We start from the raw sequence: 20,524 nt of genomic DNA, 5'->3' as shown, positions 1-20,524 counted from the left end.
TGTAATCTGTTCATGTAAACAAAGCTTAATTTGAGCATAATAAATATCATGTATCAAAAATGCGGTGGCAGCCAAGTTGTCTCGTGCAGTGGCCAGCGAACCGGATTTGTTCGCGCTTGCGCGGGTTCCAGTGCCAGTCGCAGCAATAATTATTTATTTATTTAGTTGTGGCTTGCCCAAGGTCACCTTCAAGGTCAAGCGTCACAAAAATCGGCGAGCCGGTTTGCTTTCGTGAAGTACGCCTTTCGCACTAAATAAGCCCGCGTACTGTTAAAGGAGCTGCAGTCCGAGAAATCTGCAGGAAGCGAATCCGTATACTCAGCTTTCTGTTCATTTTGCACGATTAGAGCTTAGTGTAAAGACGAAAAGCGAAGCACGGGGAGGGGAGGGGAGGAGGGAGGGGAGGGGCTGTGCCCTGTTTTGTATGCAAGCTTAAACGATTTTTGTCACTGCGGCGCTGAAACCTGTTCCGAGTGGCCCCGGTGCTCGTACAGCCAAAGCGACGAGCCTCCAAATTGGAAAGTTTTCTCCGCTGCCGCTCTTTGTCGCAGAATACGCTCATCCGCTTCCATACGATGTGAAACAGCCTTAACATATGTTTAGCTACCAATGTCGAATATTTCTCCGCACCTGAAGAAATGGCGGCCATTATCCCAATTTATCTCGTAAAACTAATGAAGAAAGTGTAGTGTCGGCATATGCAGAGACATCCGGCCGCTAGTAGGACACGTTGTAAAGCCTCTATGAGGAATATAGAATCAGCAATGAACGAAGTGAAAAGAGCGGTACACTGCAGGCGTACGTGCCTTGAAAGTAAAGGTACAGAAGTACTGGCAAAGCTTTAAAGTGGGCTAGTTGATCGTACATCTGAGCATAGGGGTACAAAGGATATTACAGAAGGAACGACACAAGACGACAAGGGCAAAAAGCTTGCGCGTGTCGTCTTGTGCTGTCCCTTCATTAATATAGTTTGCGCATCCCTAGGCGGAGAAGAACTACTAACGGTAGCGGGCAGTAAGGAGCCATTGAAAGGAGTTAAGGGATAGTAAGATACATTAGTAGAATGAGCATAAAGGAATGATCTGCGAATCATGACCACCATCTTCGGCAAGCGGAAGAGGCTAAATAGTAACTAGAGAAGACGGATACTAACGCCCCAAAAAATTACAAAATTCGATATTTGCATCTATCAGTCGCCGTGCGGTACGTATAGGTATTAAGCAAACAAGGTATACTGATGAAGAGATAGTTCAGTGTAAAAATAGCTGTTTTAAAAAAAAAAAAACGCTAAGAATTGTCAAGTAAAAGCACTTAAACGACTTATCGGTAAGCTTAAATGCAGCAGTACAGCCTGTTTTTGCCTTTTTTGTCCCTCTTTCATCTGTCCTGTCCCATTTGTCCCATTTGCGCAATTCTATCTTTTATCTGAAAGACAGTCATTTTGTTTTAACACAGAAGGGCGATCACAGGAGGAAAACGATTACTACAAATGATAAACAGCACGCTGGAGGTTGTGAAATCAAACCATATTGCAAAAAAACGTGGGTACGCGCATCAGCAAGGCCACAATAGTTCTTGCAGATAATGAGCTTGCATTCCTGGACACAAGGTGGGTTCTCAGTGGATTGTACGTTGTATGCTATCTATAACGTTACACTCTTTCTTCCTTTTCCTTTCATGCATTTTTCCAGGCACTCATGCGTATATAACTTGCTTTTCAAGTCTAATAAAGTTAGCTGAGAGTCAGTGCTCATTGCGTCGTCTTGACTTTTGTCCCTCTGCTTATTCACGCTGTTGTTTAATAATGGACCGATACCAACTCGCCCAACCCACTCTTCTTCTACAGGTAAGCAACGACATTAAGAATACAACTGCGTAGTGCGCAGTGTAGGCAACGGGTAAGGTAGAGTGGAGGCAACTAATAAGGTAGCTATGGAAGAAACAACCAAGTTCTACCGGGAAGCAGGAAGAAAACCCAATAATTATGATATCGCTGTGTGAATCAATAAACTTCGCTAGAGCTTGATACAGAGAGCTCCAGGGCGCAGCACTCCATATAGCTACCATGCATCACACCACCCCTGATACCCGTGTTGTTCCGTCACTACTCCGGCATATCCCCATGGCCAAGTGTATACCAACTCCTGTAGAGACGCCTATGTAAACTCCTTCGCGTCCTAATTTTAAAGCTATAGACTTTGGTGTGCGGTAAAGACCTGACCTGTGTACACGTTAATTCGCAAACAGAGCGCTGACGCATGTAATGATCACACCACTTCTCTATCCTCCATCGAAGCCTTCGCAATGCAAACATGGGGCCAATATAGACCTAGGGCGCTCAGCTGGAAGCGAAACACAAAAGGCGCCAGCGTGCAGTGCGACATCAATTTTCGTGACAAATTAATGGTTTTGGAGGAACGGAGGTGGCGCAGTAACTGTCTCACTTCTGTGTGGGCACATCAACCGTGCCGCAAGGAAAAGCAGAAAAGGTGGAAGTGAAAGAATTATGTTTGATTTGATTTATGGGAGTTTAACGTACCAAAGCGACTAAGGCTATGAGGGACGCCGTTGTGAAGGGCTCCGCAAATTTCGTCCACGTGGGGTTCTTTCTTTAACGAGCACTGACACAGCACAGTACACGGTCCTCTAGTATTTAGTCTCCACCGAAATTCGATCGCCGCGGGCGAGATCCAGCACGCATCTTTCGGGACATCAGCCAAGCGCCATAACCACTGAGCCACCGCGCCGTCTGGAAGTGAAAGAAGGTTGAGAAAAAGAGGTGACGCATTGGATGCTGCGCAACAATTTCGACCACCTGGGGATGTTTAACGTGCTCTTACATCGCACAGCACGCGGCCGCCTTTTGTGTTTCGCCTCCATCGAAACGGGGCCGTTGTGGTCGGCCTCGAACCCAGGTACACTGCGGCTCTGCAGCCGTGCGCCCTAACCACTCAGCCATCGCGGCGAGTGTGTGCGTCCACGAACAAAGGTTGCCGATATTAATGGGGGTCTCAGCTGCGAAGTCGCTTTCTATCTTCCTTCTTGCATTCCTACCCTCATCGCTTACTTCAAGGAATGGCTGAGGTGCCATCCGGTAAGTGAGCGTTACTGCGGTTTTTCCGTTCTCAAAATCAAAACGATATCTTTTCTTTTTTATTCTGAAGCTAAGGCATTAACCACATTGCGATGGAGGCGAAAAGCTAGAACACTGTGTACTGCGCGATGCCAGTGCACGTTAGAGAGCCCCAGGTGGTCGAAACTTCCGGTGCGCTTCACTACGGCGTCCCTCATAGCCTGAGTCGCTTTGTGACATTAAACTCTGAAAACGAAATCATATATGTTGCGGCTGCAACTGCGTGGACGCACAGCATGCGGCGACATGCTGGACTTCAGGATGTGTTCTTAGGAGGGGTTTCAAGGTGTTTTGACACCGCCTGTTCGCGTCCGACCAGACGACGGTGAAGTTAGCGCAAGGCACCAGGTGGCCAGGTGATCGTGGTTGCTGGATGGTCGCGATGAAGACTGCTACTACTACTACTACGCGAAGGCGGAGCGCAGTGGCTTCAATTGTTTGTGCTGCAAAAAAGTTTAGGAAAAAAATAGCAGCCTAAGAACGTCGAACGCAACAAATGTGGTACATGTCACAAACTGTCAAAGCAAGCACTACGTAAACTACATGCACGTAAGCAGTGCGGTACTGAATGGGCTTGGGAAAGCACAGCAGCATGCCGGAAGCCTGCACCTAGGACAGAAAACGTAGGCATGAGTAGAAAGCCAGTACAAAGGATCAGGAGGACAGAGCCGCGAGAAGTTTGAGACAGCAAGACTGGCAAAGGAACTGTTGAAGAATTTTTTTTTGCTTTTGCGGATGAAATACGAATCAAGAAGGCAAGAAAAGACGAAGAAATTAAAGCCGAAGTTTCAATGCAGAGAAAAAGGAAGAGGGTGAGGATCGGAGTAATTGATAATCTATTGTAAGCTGGGTCCCAAATTCAGGTAGAAAATTTTTCCACCGACCGCACGCAATGCACCATAAACTTACGCGTACATAACGCAGCAAAGAGTGCATGGATACAGTGATTTTGTTAAAAAGGCGACCTAAAAGATTTGAGAAATTACGGACCAATTACCCTACTCTGCGTGGTTTGCGAGGTAATAACTTGCGCAGTCGCCCATCGAGTCATAGCAATCGTACACCATAACCAACGGAGGCAACAGTCAGATTTTTCGAAAGGGTCCTCAAACACCAATCAGAAAGCAGTTGTGGTCAAACGGTCCAGGCATCCATTTCGCTAGCGGTAGGTGCGGGGTTCTATTCTAGTGCCATCGTGTAGCTAGCGAATTTTACTAACTTTACGTTCGTCTAGTGCTCGGTTTCTCCCGGCCGGTTTCTCCCGGCTTTGCAGAGAAAACACATTGTGCCGCAGGGCTCTAATCGACCCAGCTGCCCTTTCCCTATTACATTCGGGATCATCAAACGTAGATCACAATCAGGCTCTCCATAGAGAGTGGTCTAAAATATATCTCTGGATTAAACGTAACCTTCATCGTCATCATCATTAGCATCACTACGCCAACTTCAGGGCAAAGGCCTCTCCCATATCGCTCCAATTAACACTGCCCCGTGCCAGCTGATGCTGCCGTATCCCCACAAACTTCTTCATCTCATCCGCCCACTGAACTCTCTGCCGACCCCTACCACTCTTGCCTTCCTTTCGAATCCAGTATTTTATTTATAAGGACCATCGGTTATCATGTATTCTCATTACCTCCCCTGCCCAAACCCATTTCTTCTTATTGACTTCGACTATAATGTCATTAACCCGCGTTTGTTCCCTCACCCACTCTGCCCTCTTCCTTCTTTTAACGTTGCACCTGTCATTTTCCTTTCCATAGCTCACTGGGCGGTCCTTAAGTTGAACGCTTTTCGTTAGCCTCCACATTTTTGTCCCATAGCTGAGTACCAGTAAGCTACAGCTCTTATATACTTTTCAAGGATATTGGTAAATGGCAATTAATTATCCGAGAAAACCTGCCAAACGTGCCCCATCCCATTCTTATTCTTGTTATTTCACTCTCATGATGCGGATCTGCGGTGAGTATCTGCCTAAAGGCGACGCATTCTCCCACCACCTCCAGCACCTCGCAACCATTTGTAATCTGCTGTTCCCTTCTCAGTCTACCAAACAGACTAAGTTGAAACGTCAACAGTCTTCTAGGCATTACGTAACAAGAACGCTAAAGAAACATACCTAAGTGTGCTGCAACATATAGCGTGTTTTGCCAAGATGTTTTGCAATTTTAAAAAACTGGCTTTTTGAGTACGAATAATGTGTTTATAGGAATAGCATGCTTAGCAGTGTAGCGCATCAGATTATAGCTAAGAAATGCTAAGTAGTAAGCTGCTTAACTATTATTGAGCAGTTTACTTCTTAACTATTACTGGGAGTCTCCTTATTTACTTAGAGGCGTATAGCCCGCAGTAAGTAATATCCACACCAGATTTTAGAATTTCCAAAACGCAGTGACCCTCGGCCTTGTGGACCAACAAATTCTGTCAACATCGAGACAAAATACTTGTGCTTTCGAGAAGCTTGCAGCGAAAGCAACCCCTCTACTGCACATAACTCGTCGAAATAGCCAACCTTCCTACCGTTAGCACGTATCAGCTGTATTGTGATGTGCTATATCACTGGCAGTGATATGCCGAGAAAACCGCTTTTGTGCCTCAAAAAGCCAATTTTTTTTTCTATAAATTCTAAAATATTTCACGCAAACCACCCGGATTAAAAAGGGACAGTACACCGATTACTGCCCATAAAAAATACGCATAAGTATTGAATCGGAGCCAATTATGGTGAAAGAACTGCTTGCGTGCTTACTACAAGTATTCTGGGGCCTTCATTAGTTATAAAGAGATACATGGCACAGTTAACGAAGAACACTTTAAGGACTATCGATTTGGCTGGTTGCATTACTTTACAAAGTAACTCAAGGAATAAATTTCAGCAGATGACTGAGAAACTGATTATGTAAAGTATTTTGTTAAGCCTAAAAATCATCATGAGGAAAATTCAAGTGATGTTGGAAAGTCCGGGAAGGTAAAACCAGTTTATAAATTGGTTATGATTGACTGATGTGGTGGAAGTTTCACGATTGTGCCTCTATATCTAGCTGTGACTGCAGGTGCTCACAATGAAAAGGAATGTAGCACGCACCATAAGATTATGTGCAGCATCTTGGCCGCGTCTAAACAAAACAGTATACATATTTTTCCCTGGTACTACTACGCTATGCGGTCAAACCTTTAGCGGCTAGCAGCAATGATTTTGGAAACACACTTCCGAAGAGGGAAAGACGACAAGACAATCGGGCGCCCACTCTCAATTAAGTTTTCTTCTGGAAAACAAAAAAAGAATTGCGGTTCATATTTGCACACGCTCTGAGCAAGAAATGCTTCACAGAGCCGGCGCCGGACTGCGCACTTCCTTTCTGTCTTTTTGGGGCCGCGTAATATTCCCCTACCGCATAATGCATGACCTAACGGCTCTGTGGTGCGGCGTCAAAACCACGTAGCATTCATTATACGTTATGTAGGCTGTAGCCGGCTATCCTAATATCCAGCGCCATCTACTATCTGGGGCATTATACTCTCGCTGGACATATCAGTGCAGATAACTACGATGGAATGCATAGGATATAGAACTAATGAAGGGCTACCCACAGCAATGATATAGACTTATCCCCTTCCCTTCGATCTCTGCGCGGTAGGCGAATCAATGGTCATTTTTATGCAGTATTTAGCGGTGCCGTCTAAACAATGCCATTGGTCATTATCACGGCCACTCGTTTCTTTGCAAGAGCGGTTTGTTACAGAATTACTGGTTTTACGTACAATCCACTCCATTCGGTGCTGACCGAGCGCGGCTCTCATTTTGGTGTCCTGTCTGTTTTTGCCTTCCTTTCAGTTGCGATGATCATGAAGCTTTTCTTTTCAAACTTTGCTAATCCGCATGTGCGAACTATACATATTATAGGTGTGCAACCCATGCCATTAACTGCCTTCTATGTAAATAGCCTGTGTACGTAGCTAATATTATTGATGCCCGTGTGGTTTGCCTCGTTTAATAAATAAGAAAGAAACATGATAGCTCAATGGTCTGGGGCGTCATTAATCAAAGCTAGTGGCCGCGCCGGCATGGGTCTGAATATAGCAGGAGTAAGGAATTTTTTCTCTATGCACAGAAGCACTGCAGCCAGAAATTCTTTTTTTATCGGCATTGATTCGACCTCAATTTAACCTCCAATTTTGCCGATAGTTTTGGCGGAAACTTAGCCTTTATGTCAAGGAATTCTTGAAATTGCCGAAAGTAGGAGCTGCAAGCATTTCATGGTTAAACATATCCGTGCCGTATGAAAAAGTGACGAAAACGAACTAACACCAAAACCACAAGTGAACCGCCTGTTTCAGGCGACAAAAGTTACGCGCATATGTTTAGGTATGTGCATATGTTATATGTTATATGTGGTCTCTTTGCAACCTGCTTCGGAAAAGTATTCGTAACGGTTTCTCTAATCAGCTGCCCGCATTTGGGCGAAAATATTAGAACATATGTTAAGGAGAGGTGCAGTGCGCAGCTCACAGAGAAGCGAGATAGGTGAGTTGAAAATACTCTATATAGAGCGGAGCAGATCTGACAGCGTCCACGAGTACATCAGCTCTGAAATAAAGAGCGGGCATTCAATAATCCGAGCGGGACAAGTAAAGAAAAGAGCTCAGAACTGATGGTAAGTTAGGATAAGAAAGTCTTAATTCGATGCGGTGAAAGGTAGACTAAAGAACTGCAGAGACTCAGGCAAAGAAATTTAGGAAATGCGAAGGCACATGGTGGCCGCTGCTGCCGCAGAGCTGGACAGATTAAATAATAGCGGCAAGTGCACTTAACCTGCCTTAGACCCAACAGGGCGTGAGATGTGGATGCTGATAACGGTTTGAATGATTGCAAGTATCGAATAATGCATTTTTAAAATTTAAATTGCGAATTTTTTATCTTTTTATGACGGCTACACATTACATTTAGCAACAAAAACCTCCTTGGTCATGTCATTAGGTCCCTTACATCTATCGAAAGTGGCACTTCGACATTAAGTTCCTGATATCAGGCAGGCTAGAAATAAAGTGAAGCACTGGCTTTATTTCGTTTTTTTCAATTTTAGGTTTGCCGTACCTTGCAAATAAAAAAGAAGTGCTGGACGCATGGCCATTGGATATTTCCGGGTATATGCTAATTCGTGACATGCATAGCTTAAACAACGCAATGCTTATTCTGTTACAGTTCTCTTTTATACATCACAATAATTATGAAAAATTTTTGCTTTGAGTCTGTGCTACAATCAGGAGTTTCCTTTATTTCAACTCGCAAATAATTCCAAATAAGTGCTCGTTCAAGTACACGAGCCTTATCCCGTGCAGATTACGAGATGAAGGCAGACTGAAATTGTGGCTAAGGGTACTTTATGAGTTAAGTGACGGGAGTTTAAAGCAATGGGAAGTAAATCAGTCCGTCACCGTATTCTGTGCATAATCATCAATAATCTTTAATTTATATAATCCATCTATTGGGATTTAAAAATTTTCATTTTACACGCGAAACCATTTTCCGACCATGCCCAGAATAATAGTAGTTTCTTATTTAAAGTGTTTTTCTAAAAATACTCATTGGTAAAAAGTAACCGTCGCCTGTGTGTGCGAGAAGTGAACATCTCCCAGAGACTGAAGCCAGCTTCTCCCATTCAGCAGGCGTGCGCCCAAACATAAGCTGGTGGCGTTTCAGGGGCATTCTTTTTTTCTTACACTGCATCAATAAGGTTCATGACTTGCTTACTAGGGAGAACAAAAGAAATACAAAAAGCGACGGTAGACAAAGGTGACAAAACCCAATATTCGTATTTAGTAAGTACACCGTTTAAAACTTTGCAGAGCAATCACCGTAGCCGCCGCGGTGGCTCAGTGATTATGGCGCTCGGCTGATGACCCGAAATACGCGGGTTCGGTTACGGCCGCAGCGGTGGAAATACGATGGAAGAGAAATTCTAGAGGCCCGTGTACTGTGCGATGTTGGTAAACGTTGAAGAACTCGAGGTGGTGGAAATTTTCAGATACGTTCACTACGGCATCCCTCATAGCCTCAGTCGCTTTGGGACGTTAAAAGCTCATTGATCAATCAACCTTAACTGTAAACTTCGTGGTTCGTGCTATGAAATCAAGGCGGACATTAAACTTGTAGAATATACTACATGGCATCCACATCTACCCTATGAGTTGGCACCTGTACGGCCACCGGGAAAGCTCTTTATGTTTCAGAAATATGTTGTAACTGCAAAAAGTTGAATTTTTTCAACACCAGGACCACAGTCGCGCCACGATTGGGCTAACCGCGATGTCAAGCTGATGGTGCCTTGAAAAGGAATTCAATACAAACGAGGCGTTAAACTGACAGTAGTGCAAAGTGGTTTACTATGCACCCCCTGGGTCAATTATACATCTTATATATGATTGAAACCAGCAAAGCTCGGGAAACTAGTGTCGCTATCATATTGAGCCGTTCACTGGAGCCGTCATCAACGGGCAGTATCACTGCAGGGAAAGAGTTCTTTCTATTTTCTATTTTTTTTCTGAAGCGTGATGTACGAGATCATTTTTTGAATAAAAGTGTCTCCAAAGAAGTGACAAAGTGCATCCATCGTGAGCAACAATGGCATCAACTCACTGTGAAGTCTTTCTGCGAAAACGTGATAACGTCATAAACTCAGATGGGAGTGATTCTGCTTTTGATCGGAAAACATTCGCCGCTACAGCCAAAACGAGAGAAAAAAACACAACCATTTCGACAGAGGAGACTAGTTCCGAGGTAATTTTGTGGAAACAGTGCGTTTGCATCGGGGGCAAACTCCTAAGCTGTGCTGAAGCAAACACTTGATGTTCTATTGACAGGGTAAATGTCAAGCGCAGATTTCAGTAAAGTTACAAAGGCTAAATTTCGTGACACTGCGCTTGTATTCTCATCATCTCCTCTTGACTGTTCATGAAGTCAAACACCTTACTTTCAACTTAGAACAAGATCCAACAAGCCCATGTTTCTGTTTTGCTCCTCCATTCGGAGACCCAAAACTCGTATATGTGCTCTGTGTGCAATCGGCGCAAACTACGGATCAATCAGCAGAGATGATACGTAGTTTCTTGAGGTCTTAAAAGCTATTACGCTTGGAGGCTTGCTCATTAGCAAACTAAAACAGAAAGCACAGCAGTTTATAAACCGCATGTTTTGTTCCCGTACACCCAGAACACTGCCTCTGAATTTTGAATAAAAATATATATATAAACACAAAACTTCGCTATAGTGTCTGGTTAAATGCGATAGAAAAATCTAGGCGGAAAAGCAGAGCATGCTACATCCAATTTCTGAGTTCTTGCAAGCACGTAAAGCAGCGTCATTGGAGTTTTTAGAGGAGCATACTGAGGATAATAAATAAATGATGTAATGCGATATATAGCACTCTGAGGTTGGTTTCCAGATTACGCGCTCTTTTCGTCAGCCTCACCGTCAGCGTATCAGGTCTACCTCATTTGGGTCGATGACTTCATATAAGTTTCATGATGGTAGGCACAAAATTGAAGATCGTCGAACCAACCCACGGATGTCGTCCAAATCCACCGCACCGCTTTTTTCTGTTTGGTGAATCGCCAAGCGTGCAAAGGCCATTTTTGTTCAATTCAAACACATACGCAAAACAAATGGTACTGGAAGTATAACTTTATGTGGCAGAACAGGAGAACGTTGGTTTTACACCGAAGACCAGCTTTTTCGTGAGAGAAAATGTACGCAGAGTAACGCACTTGTAACAGATTGGTGTCATGTCCAGAACAACTCGCATGTCGTGACCAGGTTGAAACTCTCCCGAGACGGTGTAAGCAGTTCAATCCACCACTCAGATCGCGGCTACAGAACTCCACACGTAAAGTATGTCATTGGCATGATCTCTGGGGTCTGTGCCTGAAAGTATTTGGAAAAATTAGGAAAATTCGCCCACCATTACAGCGCGTACCCTCTGGATAAGGATTCTCATTTGACCAGATTAGCGCACCCCTCTACCGGGATTACTGCTTACCAGTCGAGGCAGAACCACGGTATTCGTAGCGGAACTAGCTGCTTAACAGTGGACGTTGATGACGTGCGAAAACAACATAACCCGGTATGCACGAACGTTTCCAGCTGTGTGCCCCGCAGCCTTGCACTCAGTCTCCTACGCTTCGGGATCCAAAGTAGGGTGCACCATGATCGCCGGAGAGAGTACAGGATTTTCAAGGCGCCACTCCTTCACCAAGTCCACTTGCGGCTAGCCCACGCCCATCGCACAAGCGAAGCAGCCGTCTCCACTAGTAGCACGGGCAGCGTCGTGCAAGTCAAGAGCACACCGAGGGATCTCTGGTTCTGTGAACTGCCAGCGCCTGCCGACAAAAGCGAGAGTGCCAGGAGGAGGCAGTTTGCTATTACAGCCACCACGGCCACGCACAAGACACCGAGGCGCGGACAGGAACTGCGCTGCAGGCCAGCCGGACCTTCCCTGCGCACCGCACGCACGTGGCCGCACGCGGCGAGGAGCGTTAAAGAGCCTGTAGGTACGCCGAAGGAGAGAGTCACACGTGCTCGAGGGTCGAGGCATGCGGACGCGCCGAGCACGAGAGTCACGATGCCAAGGACGATTTGGGTCACGCGCAGACGCAGGAGCACGGCCAGCGTGCGACAGTTTCTCGTCGCCGTGGCCATTTGCTGCCCGGGACTGAGGAAACCGAAGGCCGTCATCGTCTCCTGAGCGCTCGACGGAAAGAACGCGGGAGGCAGGTCCTGGCTCGCCGGGTCAACAACGCTCGTGCACAGGGCGGGCACGACGACAACACGCGGACTGGTTTCGGAAGACGCCGACGAGTGTGCGGCGGAAGACTCGGGAGGTCTTGAGGACGCGTCGGGCGGCTTGAGCGTAGGTGAACTCCCGGCTTTGCGAGAGCGGTTTCCGTTTTCTGGGGTCGCCGTGCACAGCGTGACTCGCGGAATCGACGTCCGCCGGGGCGGGTCGGTGGCCAAGCGAAGGATGCGAGGCGGCGGGAGCACGCAGTTGTCATCCCCAGCGGTGGTGTCGGCGGCCTCGGCCATGGGAAACCCGTGCCGTGACACGCGTACATGGGACGCCGCGCTTCCGGCGGGAGCGTCGTCGCCTTCGCCCGGCGGTCGGTTCGTTCTCCGGGCGCACAGCAAGCGGGACAGCAGCGCTCGAGAGCTCGCGGCTTTCTGATCAATACTGGGGCATTGCGCCCCGCTCGTCCGGCCCTTCCTGGGTGCGCCCCTGCGCTCCACCTACGCTAGGAGCTGCGGTTGGAGGAGCGCCTGTCGCTGGCGCCGCGCGGTGCTCGGTGCGCTCCGAAGAGGGGCGGGTGAGCTAGGAAGAGTAGGAGCGCACGAAGGATGAACCCCCTGCTGTAGGAGCCATGCAGTAGTTGCAAAGCTGCTCTTTAGAAGATCAGTAGTTTACTACACCAACCGGGAGGACCAAAGATTTTGTTTCTCCAGAAAAGCACATTCTCGGAGTTCTTGAGAAAGGAATTTCAGCAAATTGGAAAGTAGTAGAGAATAAAACAACAAACTTCATTTGTCCGTTTGAGTTTTCTTCAGAATCAAAACACAGCGTTTTATCGAATATACCGAGGCGGCCCCCCTCCTACACTTGAAAACTTATTTCTTATAAGAAATACTTTCATGCCCTGTGATCATTATTCAAAGTAGTAGAACGGTAAGTGGAATTTATACAGCATTTGAACTAGTGCTCTAACGACGTGTTACTATGCGAAATAGGGCTCAAAAATCAAAATTAATTCCAAAAGAGTTTCACCAGTTGCTGTTTATCTCTGGGACCAAAGGGATCCTATTAGGGCGATCACATTTTTTAAAACATAACAATGATATTTTTCTTCTGTCCCTCCATATGTTGTATTAGGAATATTTGCTAACGACTGCGTTGTGCACATTAGAGTTTGTCCAAAAGTTAACGAACTTGGATTGAACATAAGATTGATTAATCGCCTCCTTTTGCGACACTATGGGTATGATAATGAAAGTTAGCAATAGCACATCCTTCACCACAACCGGGAAAAAAGCTCCATTTATTTACTTATCTGTGGTTAGGATATGCTCAATGCACAAAGCAAATAAAATGCTTGGTGGTGATATTGAGCGCAAAATTGAATTGCGAATCACACATACATAACATTTGTACAAAAACACACAACCGTAATTCATGACATGACAATTGTCACATTGCGCCATCGCATGCAAACCTTAACGCCTATAAGGCATCAATACGAGCCATTCTTTAGCACAGCGCCTTAGTTGTCAACTCCCATAAGACTGCCATAAGTCGTAACTGGATAAGAATCTGATAATAATTAAAAATCAAGCAGTCCAGTTAATATATTCCCGTTTCTCGCGTACGATATCGTGACACTTCTGAGTGAAAGGACCAACTCCTTTACGTTAGAAACCAAAGGACAGGTTGCCTGCATGAAATTTCTTTCCCTGCTGTATCAAGATTGTACCAGCGTGGATAAAGATGCCTAGCTAAAGCAGCCCCATCACTGGAGTAAAAGATTCAACCAAGACATGTTCATTAGATCTGCAACGTATGACGGGGTTCGATTTTCATTTTTTTTTTCTGGCACCATATAATTTTGGAATAACCTACCATTAAGAATGAAGTTGCACTTGATACTTTTGTTAGTCCTAATCGACATTTCTTTGCGAAAAAAAAGACAGTTCTGTGAAAATTTTCTTAGCCACTGCTGCATTTTTTTTTGCTGCTCAGGGCAGTAATTTATTGCTTGATTTTCAGCTGTACCGTCTTCTGATGCGATGATTCATGTCTCCTGTGCTCTTCTGTTAAAATTGCGGAACATCATGCATATTTTTTTTACACGTTTTAAAGCATTGACTCCTATCAGAGCCGAGAAAGAGCTCGCAGCATTGTTAAATAAATTAATGAAATTGTGGGAAGAGAAGTCAGGAGAGAGTTGTTTTTAATATCCTATATTTGACCGCCGCTACCACTGTGTGTACAGCGAGTTGTTATTCCACTGTGCTATTTGGGAAAAAGCTTCAGAGAGACAAAAGGCAGCATATGGATGGAGTGAGCACTTCCCGTCCATCCACTTCCTTCTGTTTACTTTGTTGTGCTAAAAACATTCCGAAATGGCATAATGAACCTAATCGTGCCATAGAAAGTTTTACTCATTAAACTACATTTGACAGTATTATAGGTCATGTGACCAGCTACAGCCTTTAAACAATATACAATGTAAGTACAACCCAAACGGTGCGCTTCTAAGCTGTGTGGCGAGGTTCTCTAGCAAATTCCAAAGTGTGGGATGGTAGCCGGCGCAGGCCCCTACGCCTTCGAGCGATTACGCGCGCGAGGATGCAAAACTAGCCATGTATCATGGCTCATACCCGCCGCGGTGGCTCAGTGGTTAGGGCGCTCGACTACTGATCCGGAGTTCCCGGGTTCGAACCCGACAGCGGCGGCTGCGTTTTTATGGAGGAAAAACGCTAAGGCGCCCGTGTGCTGTGCGATGTCAGTGCACGTTAAAGATCCCCAGGTGGTCGAAAATATTCCGGAGCCCTCCACTACAGCACCTCGTCTTCCTTTCTTCTTTCACTCCCTTCTTTATCCCTTCCCTTACGGCGCGGTTCAGGTGTCCAACGATATATGAGACAGATACTGCGCCGTTTCCTTCCCCAAAAACCAATTAAAAAAAATCATGGCTCAGAAGCCAACTTCTTGGCTGCGTACTTTGAGAAAGAGTGCATGTGGTCTGCTTGCATAATTTGCGCTGTGTGGTTTCTCGGCTCTTCAATTCCCGTTTTTTTTCTCTTTATGGAAGTTGTTTTTTTCGTTAACATGGTCACCAGATGCGGGCGCTTTTAACTGGGTCTTCATTGAAGACAAAATAAACTTCCAGCTAATGCCTTTCTCGTGTTGTCTGAAAAAGGCAAAATGCGACCATTCCAGCAAACGGCATTTTATTTATAAATGCAGCATTCTTTTTTTCAGTGGGAATAACGAATTACAAAAACGAATGTGGCTATTATTAACGACCGGCAAAAAATCTCTAAATGCAACAAGCGCCTAACTGTATTGAATAAAAAGTTAATTAATATAAATTAGTCAACCAGCTTATTAGTTAAAAAGATTCACCGGTTTTCTGGTGTGCACCAACACTGGTAATATTATGCCTCAAAAGCCTTATTTTTACCCCACAAAGCCTATCTTTGAAAGTTTTTTAAAGTATTCGCTGAAACACCCGGTTACAATAATACAGCACAAGAACACTGTGCTGAAAAGTAAGGCACTGCTCCAGAGAAATCGAAAGCGAAATCGGCTTGTCAGTGCTGTTTTAAACTGATAATTAATCTAAAGACATGGTAAAATAAACCTCTGGGCGTTGCTGAGATTCCCACCGCGCGTACCATAAAAATACTGACCATATGTTTGCATCTTCGCAACGGCTATAATACCTCTGCAGTAGACAGTTCTCATTTAAAGCATTATACGCCCTGAAAAATGGTTAAAATGAATTAAAATCAGAATTACACTTTTTTCAACTCTAAAAACGGCTGCTGCACTATATACGAAAGCACATTTCAGTGAAACTGCCACTTCGTTAAAAACAGATAAAGCTTGACAAACAACAAAAAATTATACGTATTGTTAATAATGATAAACTGCAGAACTTTTGCGCCCCGTCGAATAGAGAAAGAGTACATATGCACTTCATGTCCGCGATGAATGGCAACGGTTTATTTCGTGTAGAAGGCCGCTAAAAGAGCATAAAAATGGCTCTATTCGTGCTGACAGTGTTGTGCGACAGGCCATAGAGAAGTTACGATTATAATACGCGGCGTACAGCCACGCTCTCTCACGTGTGGTCGCGTGTCGTTTTTCGCTGTTAGTTTCGCATCCCACGCATATAGTTATCTACATTTGTACGTTGCGAACAGAGGTGAATAGAGACTTCGATATAACAAAATCGTGTTCTTGGTGTTCTTGAGCAGCAGTAGTAAAACAGTGGTACAATTTTTGAAAACGGTTTCAGAAGACTTAATCCTCCGCATAATGTCAACGTGGATGTGAATAAATATCTCTTCTTCAGGGTAGTAATTTGTGTACAACAACCTGAGTTTATTATTTTGACAAGTGGTGCCGCTGCAGAACAAAGTAAGTCAACGTATTTCCCACGAATACAATTGTATGAAACCTGCTGTTTCGCGGTCTCAACCTTTGTACCAAGAAGATGGGGCAGAAATGTACCTTCTGAATTGCGGAGACCTCAGCACCAGCGTTGCCGCGCAGTGTAGCGCAAATCTTTAAACGTGTCTCTCCTATACGCGAACAGTGTGGAAGATTGCTTCTCCATGCTAAAGCGGCGATTCGATTAAAAAAAACTGACAGAAACTGGAGTTCCTTTTTAGCTTTCTTCAAGCCAGCTTTCTGGCCCCAACTTAGCACCTCCAGTGAGCAACATTCTGGACGAAAATTTACTTCAGATACTCTAATCAACACAGGTGCGATGTCCTCACCAGAGTTTTCGCACCGCGGTAGTGGACATAACTTTACGTGGAGTAGTTAATTACGGACATCTTAAAGCAAAGAGAAGCCACTATTTCTAATAAATTCTTTTTTATTGGAACTGTGGTGCCAGAAAAAGTTCTTACTTTGTTTCCGAGGCAATTATTCTTGGAAAGAATGAATTACGTAGTCAGTAAAGACTACTCACGTGCTTTGAAGGTGAAAGCATTAACTTCTACATTTATATTTTTGCTTCCTTTCTAAAGACACACCTATTCATTAGCATACAGTCGCAAGGGAACGTATACGGTACGTTCAGTTTATTCGGAGCGCGTTTCTTTGACGTATTGGTGGTGTGGTGGCCTCGCAATATTAATGTCCCAGGAGTAATTGCCCACACCTTTTGTAAACAAAAATTTTGCTTTGCTCATGAAGTTATTGGGGTTTTCTAGACAACTTTCTCTGGATGCCGACATTGGATTTCTTTGCTAATACGCCATAAAGGCTTTCGACTGTACAAAGCGCGCTTATACGTTGAGGCGGCTCTTTAATACTATTTGCTCATACTGTGTAGCGAGACAATAATATTTGTTCGAAAAAAACTTTCCTTCTCCTCTGGTCTCGGCTCTGGTGGTGGGGGGCATGGGCGGCGACAGCATATTGTAATTCACTGATGCCGTGATGTCGCCTCACGTGTACAGCTGGCTTACGGTGCCAGCGGCAACCGACACCCCGTGCTCACTCTAGATCGGAATCCATCTTAAGTGGTAAAATGAAATAGAAGTTTTTTCGCAGTCCTTTCTACTTTTGTCAGGCCGACTCGCTTAAGTGTTATAACTTATGTGCGGGAACAGGGCAGTCAAATAAGCGTGCGATAATGACTGAAATAAAAATACAGAACGAGCAAAAATAACGTCGAATATATTATACAGACTGGCCACTAAGGACTTTGGCACATATAGCTGATGCCGTATAAGAGAAATCAAATTTATTCAACATGGCAGGAATGAAGCATTGCAAACATGAAGCTAAGACAGTGTAGCGGCAGGCCAGACAGAAACCTTTGAAATGCAGTATGCCGCTAGCTTATTTTATGTTTCAGGATATAGCGTCTATCAAACCACTTGTTCATAAGCCGGCATTTTCATGTTTGCGTCTCATTCCAGCCTGACTGTATATGCACTTGAAGGAAAATACTAGTGTGACCAGATAGAACAAAAAATGGCATGTTATGCAGACCATGCAGAGAGCAACACTGCCATTGAATCTCAACAAAGGGGCACAAAGCATGGTGGGTGCGCGTTTGTGCGACGAGAAGGCAGCCGGTGCTGTCTACGTTTACGAGAAAATTATGCCAAAAGGAGACACACAGAAGGCTCAACTTTCTTCTGACTGTGCACAATTTCTTTCAATCTTTTTTTATAATTAAAATAAGTAGTACTGGTGTCAGTTACGAATTAATAATTTAATATACTAGGTACCAATAACACGTTATTTTAGCGTAATTCTTAAATATTCGTTCTGAGAAACAAATTTTTTGTCCGTGGCGAATTGCTTTTGACAGCTCTAAATGTTTTGGGAACGTAGCGTTTAATATAAGGGCGATGCTATGAGCACCGTACATGGGACCGCAGCGGAGGTCAAGTGGTTCAGCATCAGCCTCGCATGCGGGAGCTGCGGGGTTCGATCCCCAGTGCTACCAGGTACCCTCCGGTGATGCAATGGGTACAAGCTTTCCTCTGGTCTGGTGCTCGGCCAATTTAGGGTGAAATGCTTGAGAAAAGGGTTTTTCACCCCGCCTTCAAAAAGTCGAAAATTCCTTGTGTCATGGCGCTCTTTGGCCATAGGTGCCTTTGCGCCATAAAAACCCATAATCAGCATCATAACCATACATGGACCGTAGCTATTTCGGCTCTCGTGAAACAATTGTGCACACAGTCTACGCCATATGCAATGCGCACAAGCGTATTCTGCACGTTATAGCGCTAATTGGCGACGAATTTTTCAGACTACCACAAAACTCGTTTTGACGTCAACATGCGACTTTCTTTCTCAACTCTCTTGGAGGTTCGCATGAAGGCCTTAGCTGGTTGCATTGCCGCCGTCTGATGCAACTTGCCATCGGCCTTCCCATCGCAGCTCGCGGTGAAGTTTTGACGTTCGTGTGAGCCGTGAACAGCCTTTGCAATCACGACATGTGATATACTCCGCACCGTTAAGCCTCATGATGCTCCCAGCTGGCGCTGATAGCACGTCTGACTGTCAAGGGAAGCAGCTTTCGGGAGGCTACCTAAAAACGTTGCCATCGAAGCGCACCGCTTGCAAAGAGAGACTGAAGGCGCTCCCAGAGCACCAACGCAATGAAGAATTTACTAAGAATCCAATTTTTAAGTGATATTTCGGCTCAAATATGCTTAGCCGATTGGTGTGCACAGCCGCGCGACGACAAACTCGACGTATGCCCCAACGTTCATTGACGTAACGCAGCGGGGGCCTATTTTGCATTTCTCCTGCATCGAAGTAAGGCTGGCCTGGTCCGAATTTCATCCATGTCTTTTGCTATTTGGATGATGCACTACTATATCCTTCATGCTGCTAGAATAATAGTGTCGCAAGAGTCAGTGCTTTACGACAGCCTCAACGTGCGCTGACATCACACATCGCATAAAGATGAAATCAAAACAAATGCCGCAGCATGTCCTCATTTCGCGCACAACAAGGATATGTTTTCGAATATGTACTATTATAAGGGACTGTGTGCGTAGTGAGGCAGATCCCACAGGTTTTAGGACAATATTAACATATAAGTGACGCTACGGTGGAGCAATTACCGGCAGAATAAGCAAGGCTGATCCCACCTGTAGCATACAACTACTGAGCACAACTCAGTTCTTTGCCTTTCGCTTCTCTCGAAATGCGTTCGCCGCGTCCTGGATTCCACCACGTCAGTGAAAAAGAATGTCTCGCCAGCATTTGGGCGATTGCCAATTTCCGACCTTACATTTACGGACGGCAGTTCCGTGTCATCACAGACCATCACGCTCTCTGCTGGCTATCCTCCCTCAAAGATCCTTTTGGCCGACTCGCCCGCTTGGCTTTACGTCTCCAGGAGTTAGATATTGAGGTCATTTATCGCTCTGGCCTGAAGCACTCTGACGCCGACGCCCTTTCTCGTCCTCCGCTCCCTTGCGTATTCCACCTCTGCCCTCGTCTGTGCCTACGATTTCTCGTCTTTCGACGTCTCTCATATGCTGTCCGAACAACTGAAATATCCTTGGATCACCTCGCTGTTCACCTTCCCGGATCCTCACCGCATTATTCGTCCCGGATCCTTAGCCGCCAAGCCCACCATTTCGGCGTTCGTGATGGCCTCTTATACGGCCGTAACTACCTCTCCGACGGGAGGAAGTGGCTGTTGGCGATCCCTCGAGACCTCGGAGCTGCCATCTGCGCCTCTTTCTACGCAAATCCACAATGCCGCCATACCGGTGTACGGAAAACATATGCCCGCCTTCGTCTCCGATATTACTGGCGACGTATGCACCACTACATGCGTCAGAACATTCGATCATGCAACGCCTGCCAACGACGCAAGAAACCTCCCTGCCCAGACGCCGCTCCTTTGCAGCCGTTACCTTGCCTTGACCGACCCTTTGACCGCGTCGGCATTGGTCTTTATGGCCCACTTCCAACCACTTCGGCTAAAAACTGCTGGGTCATCGACGCCGTCGACCATCTCTCACGCTACGCCGAAAACGTCGGCCCTAAAATCTGCTACCGCAAACGATGTAGCTTCCTTCATTCTACAAAGTCTTGTTCTTCGTCACGGGGCCCGGAAAAACGGCTAAGT

The 20,524-nt window shown here is 45.4% G+C and overlaps 1 protein-coding gene across 1 annotated transcript; it reads right to left on the bottom strand.

The window, feature by feature from the left end:
* Positions 1-10,902: 10,902 nt before the first annotated feature.
* Positions 10,903-12,257, bottom strand: LOC144094969 (uncharacterized). The gene has a single exon (XM_077628825.1). The coding sequence runs from the start codon at positions 12,210-12,212 to the stop codon at positions 11,379-11,381; it is 834 nt and encodes a 277-aa protein (XP_077484951.1). The 5' UTR covers positions 12,213-12,257; the 3' UTR covers positions 10,903-11,378.
* Positions 12,258-20,524: the final 8,267 nt, after the last annotated feature.

The sequence above is a fragment of the Amblyomma americanum genome, chromosome 6, assembly GCF_052857255.1.
Source record: "Amblyomma americanum isolate KBUSLIRL-KWMA chromosome 6, ASM5285725v1, whole genome shotgun sequence".
In the NCBI taxonomy this organism is placed as follows: domain Eukaryota; kingdom Metazoa; phylum Arthropoda; class Arachnida; order Ixodida; family Ixodidae; genus Amblyomma; species Amblyomma americanum.
The sequence above is the reverse complement of the archived record's forward strand: the minus strand, read 5'-3'. Positions and strand labels throughout refer to the sequence as shown.

What these genes read in the sequence shown, in the direction of transcription:
- LOC144094969 (XM_077628825.1), bottom strand. Translation starts at nt 12,212, where the DNA reads ATGGCCGAGGCCGCCGACACCACCGCTGGGGATGACAACTGCGTGCTC.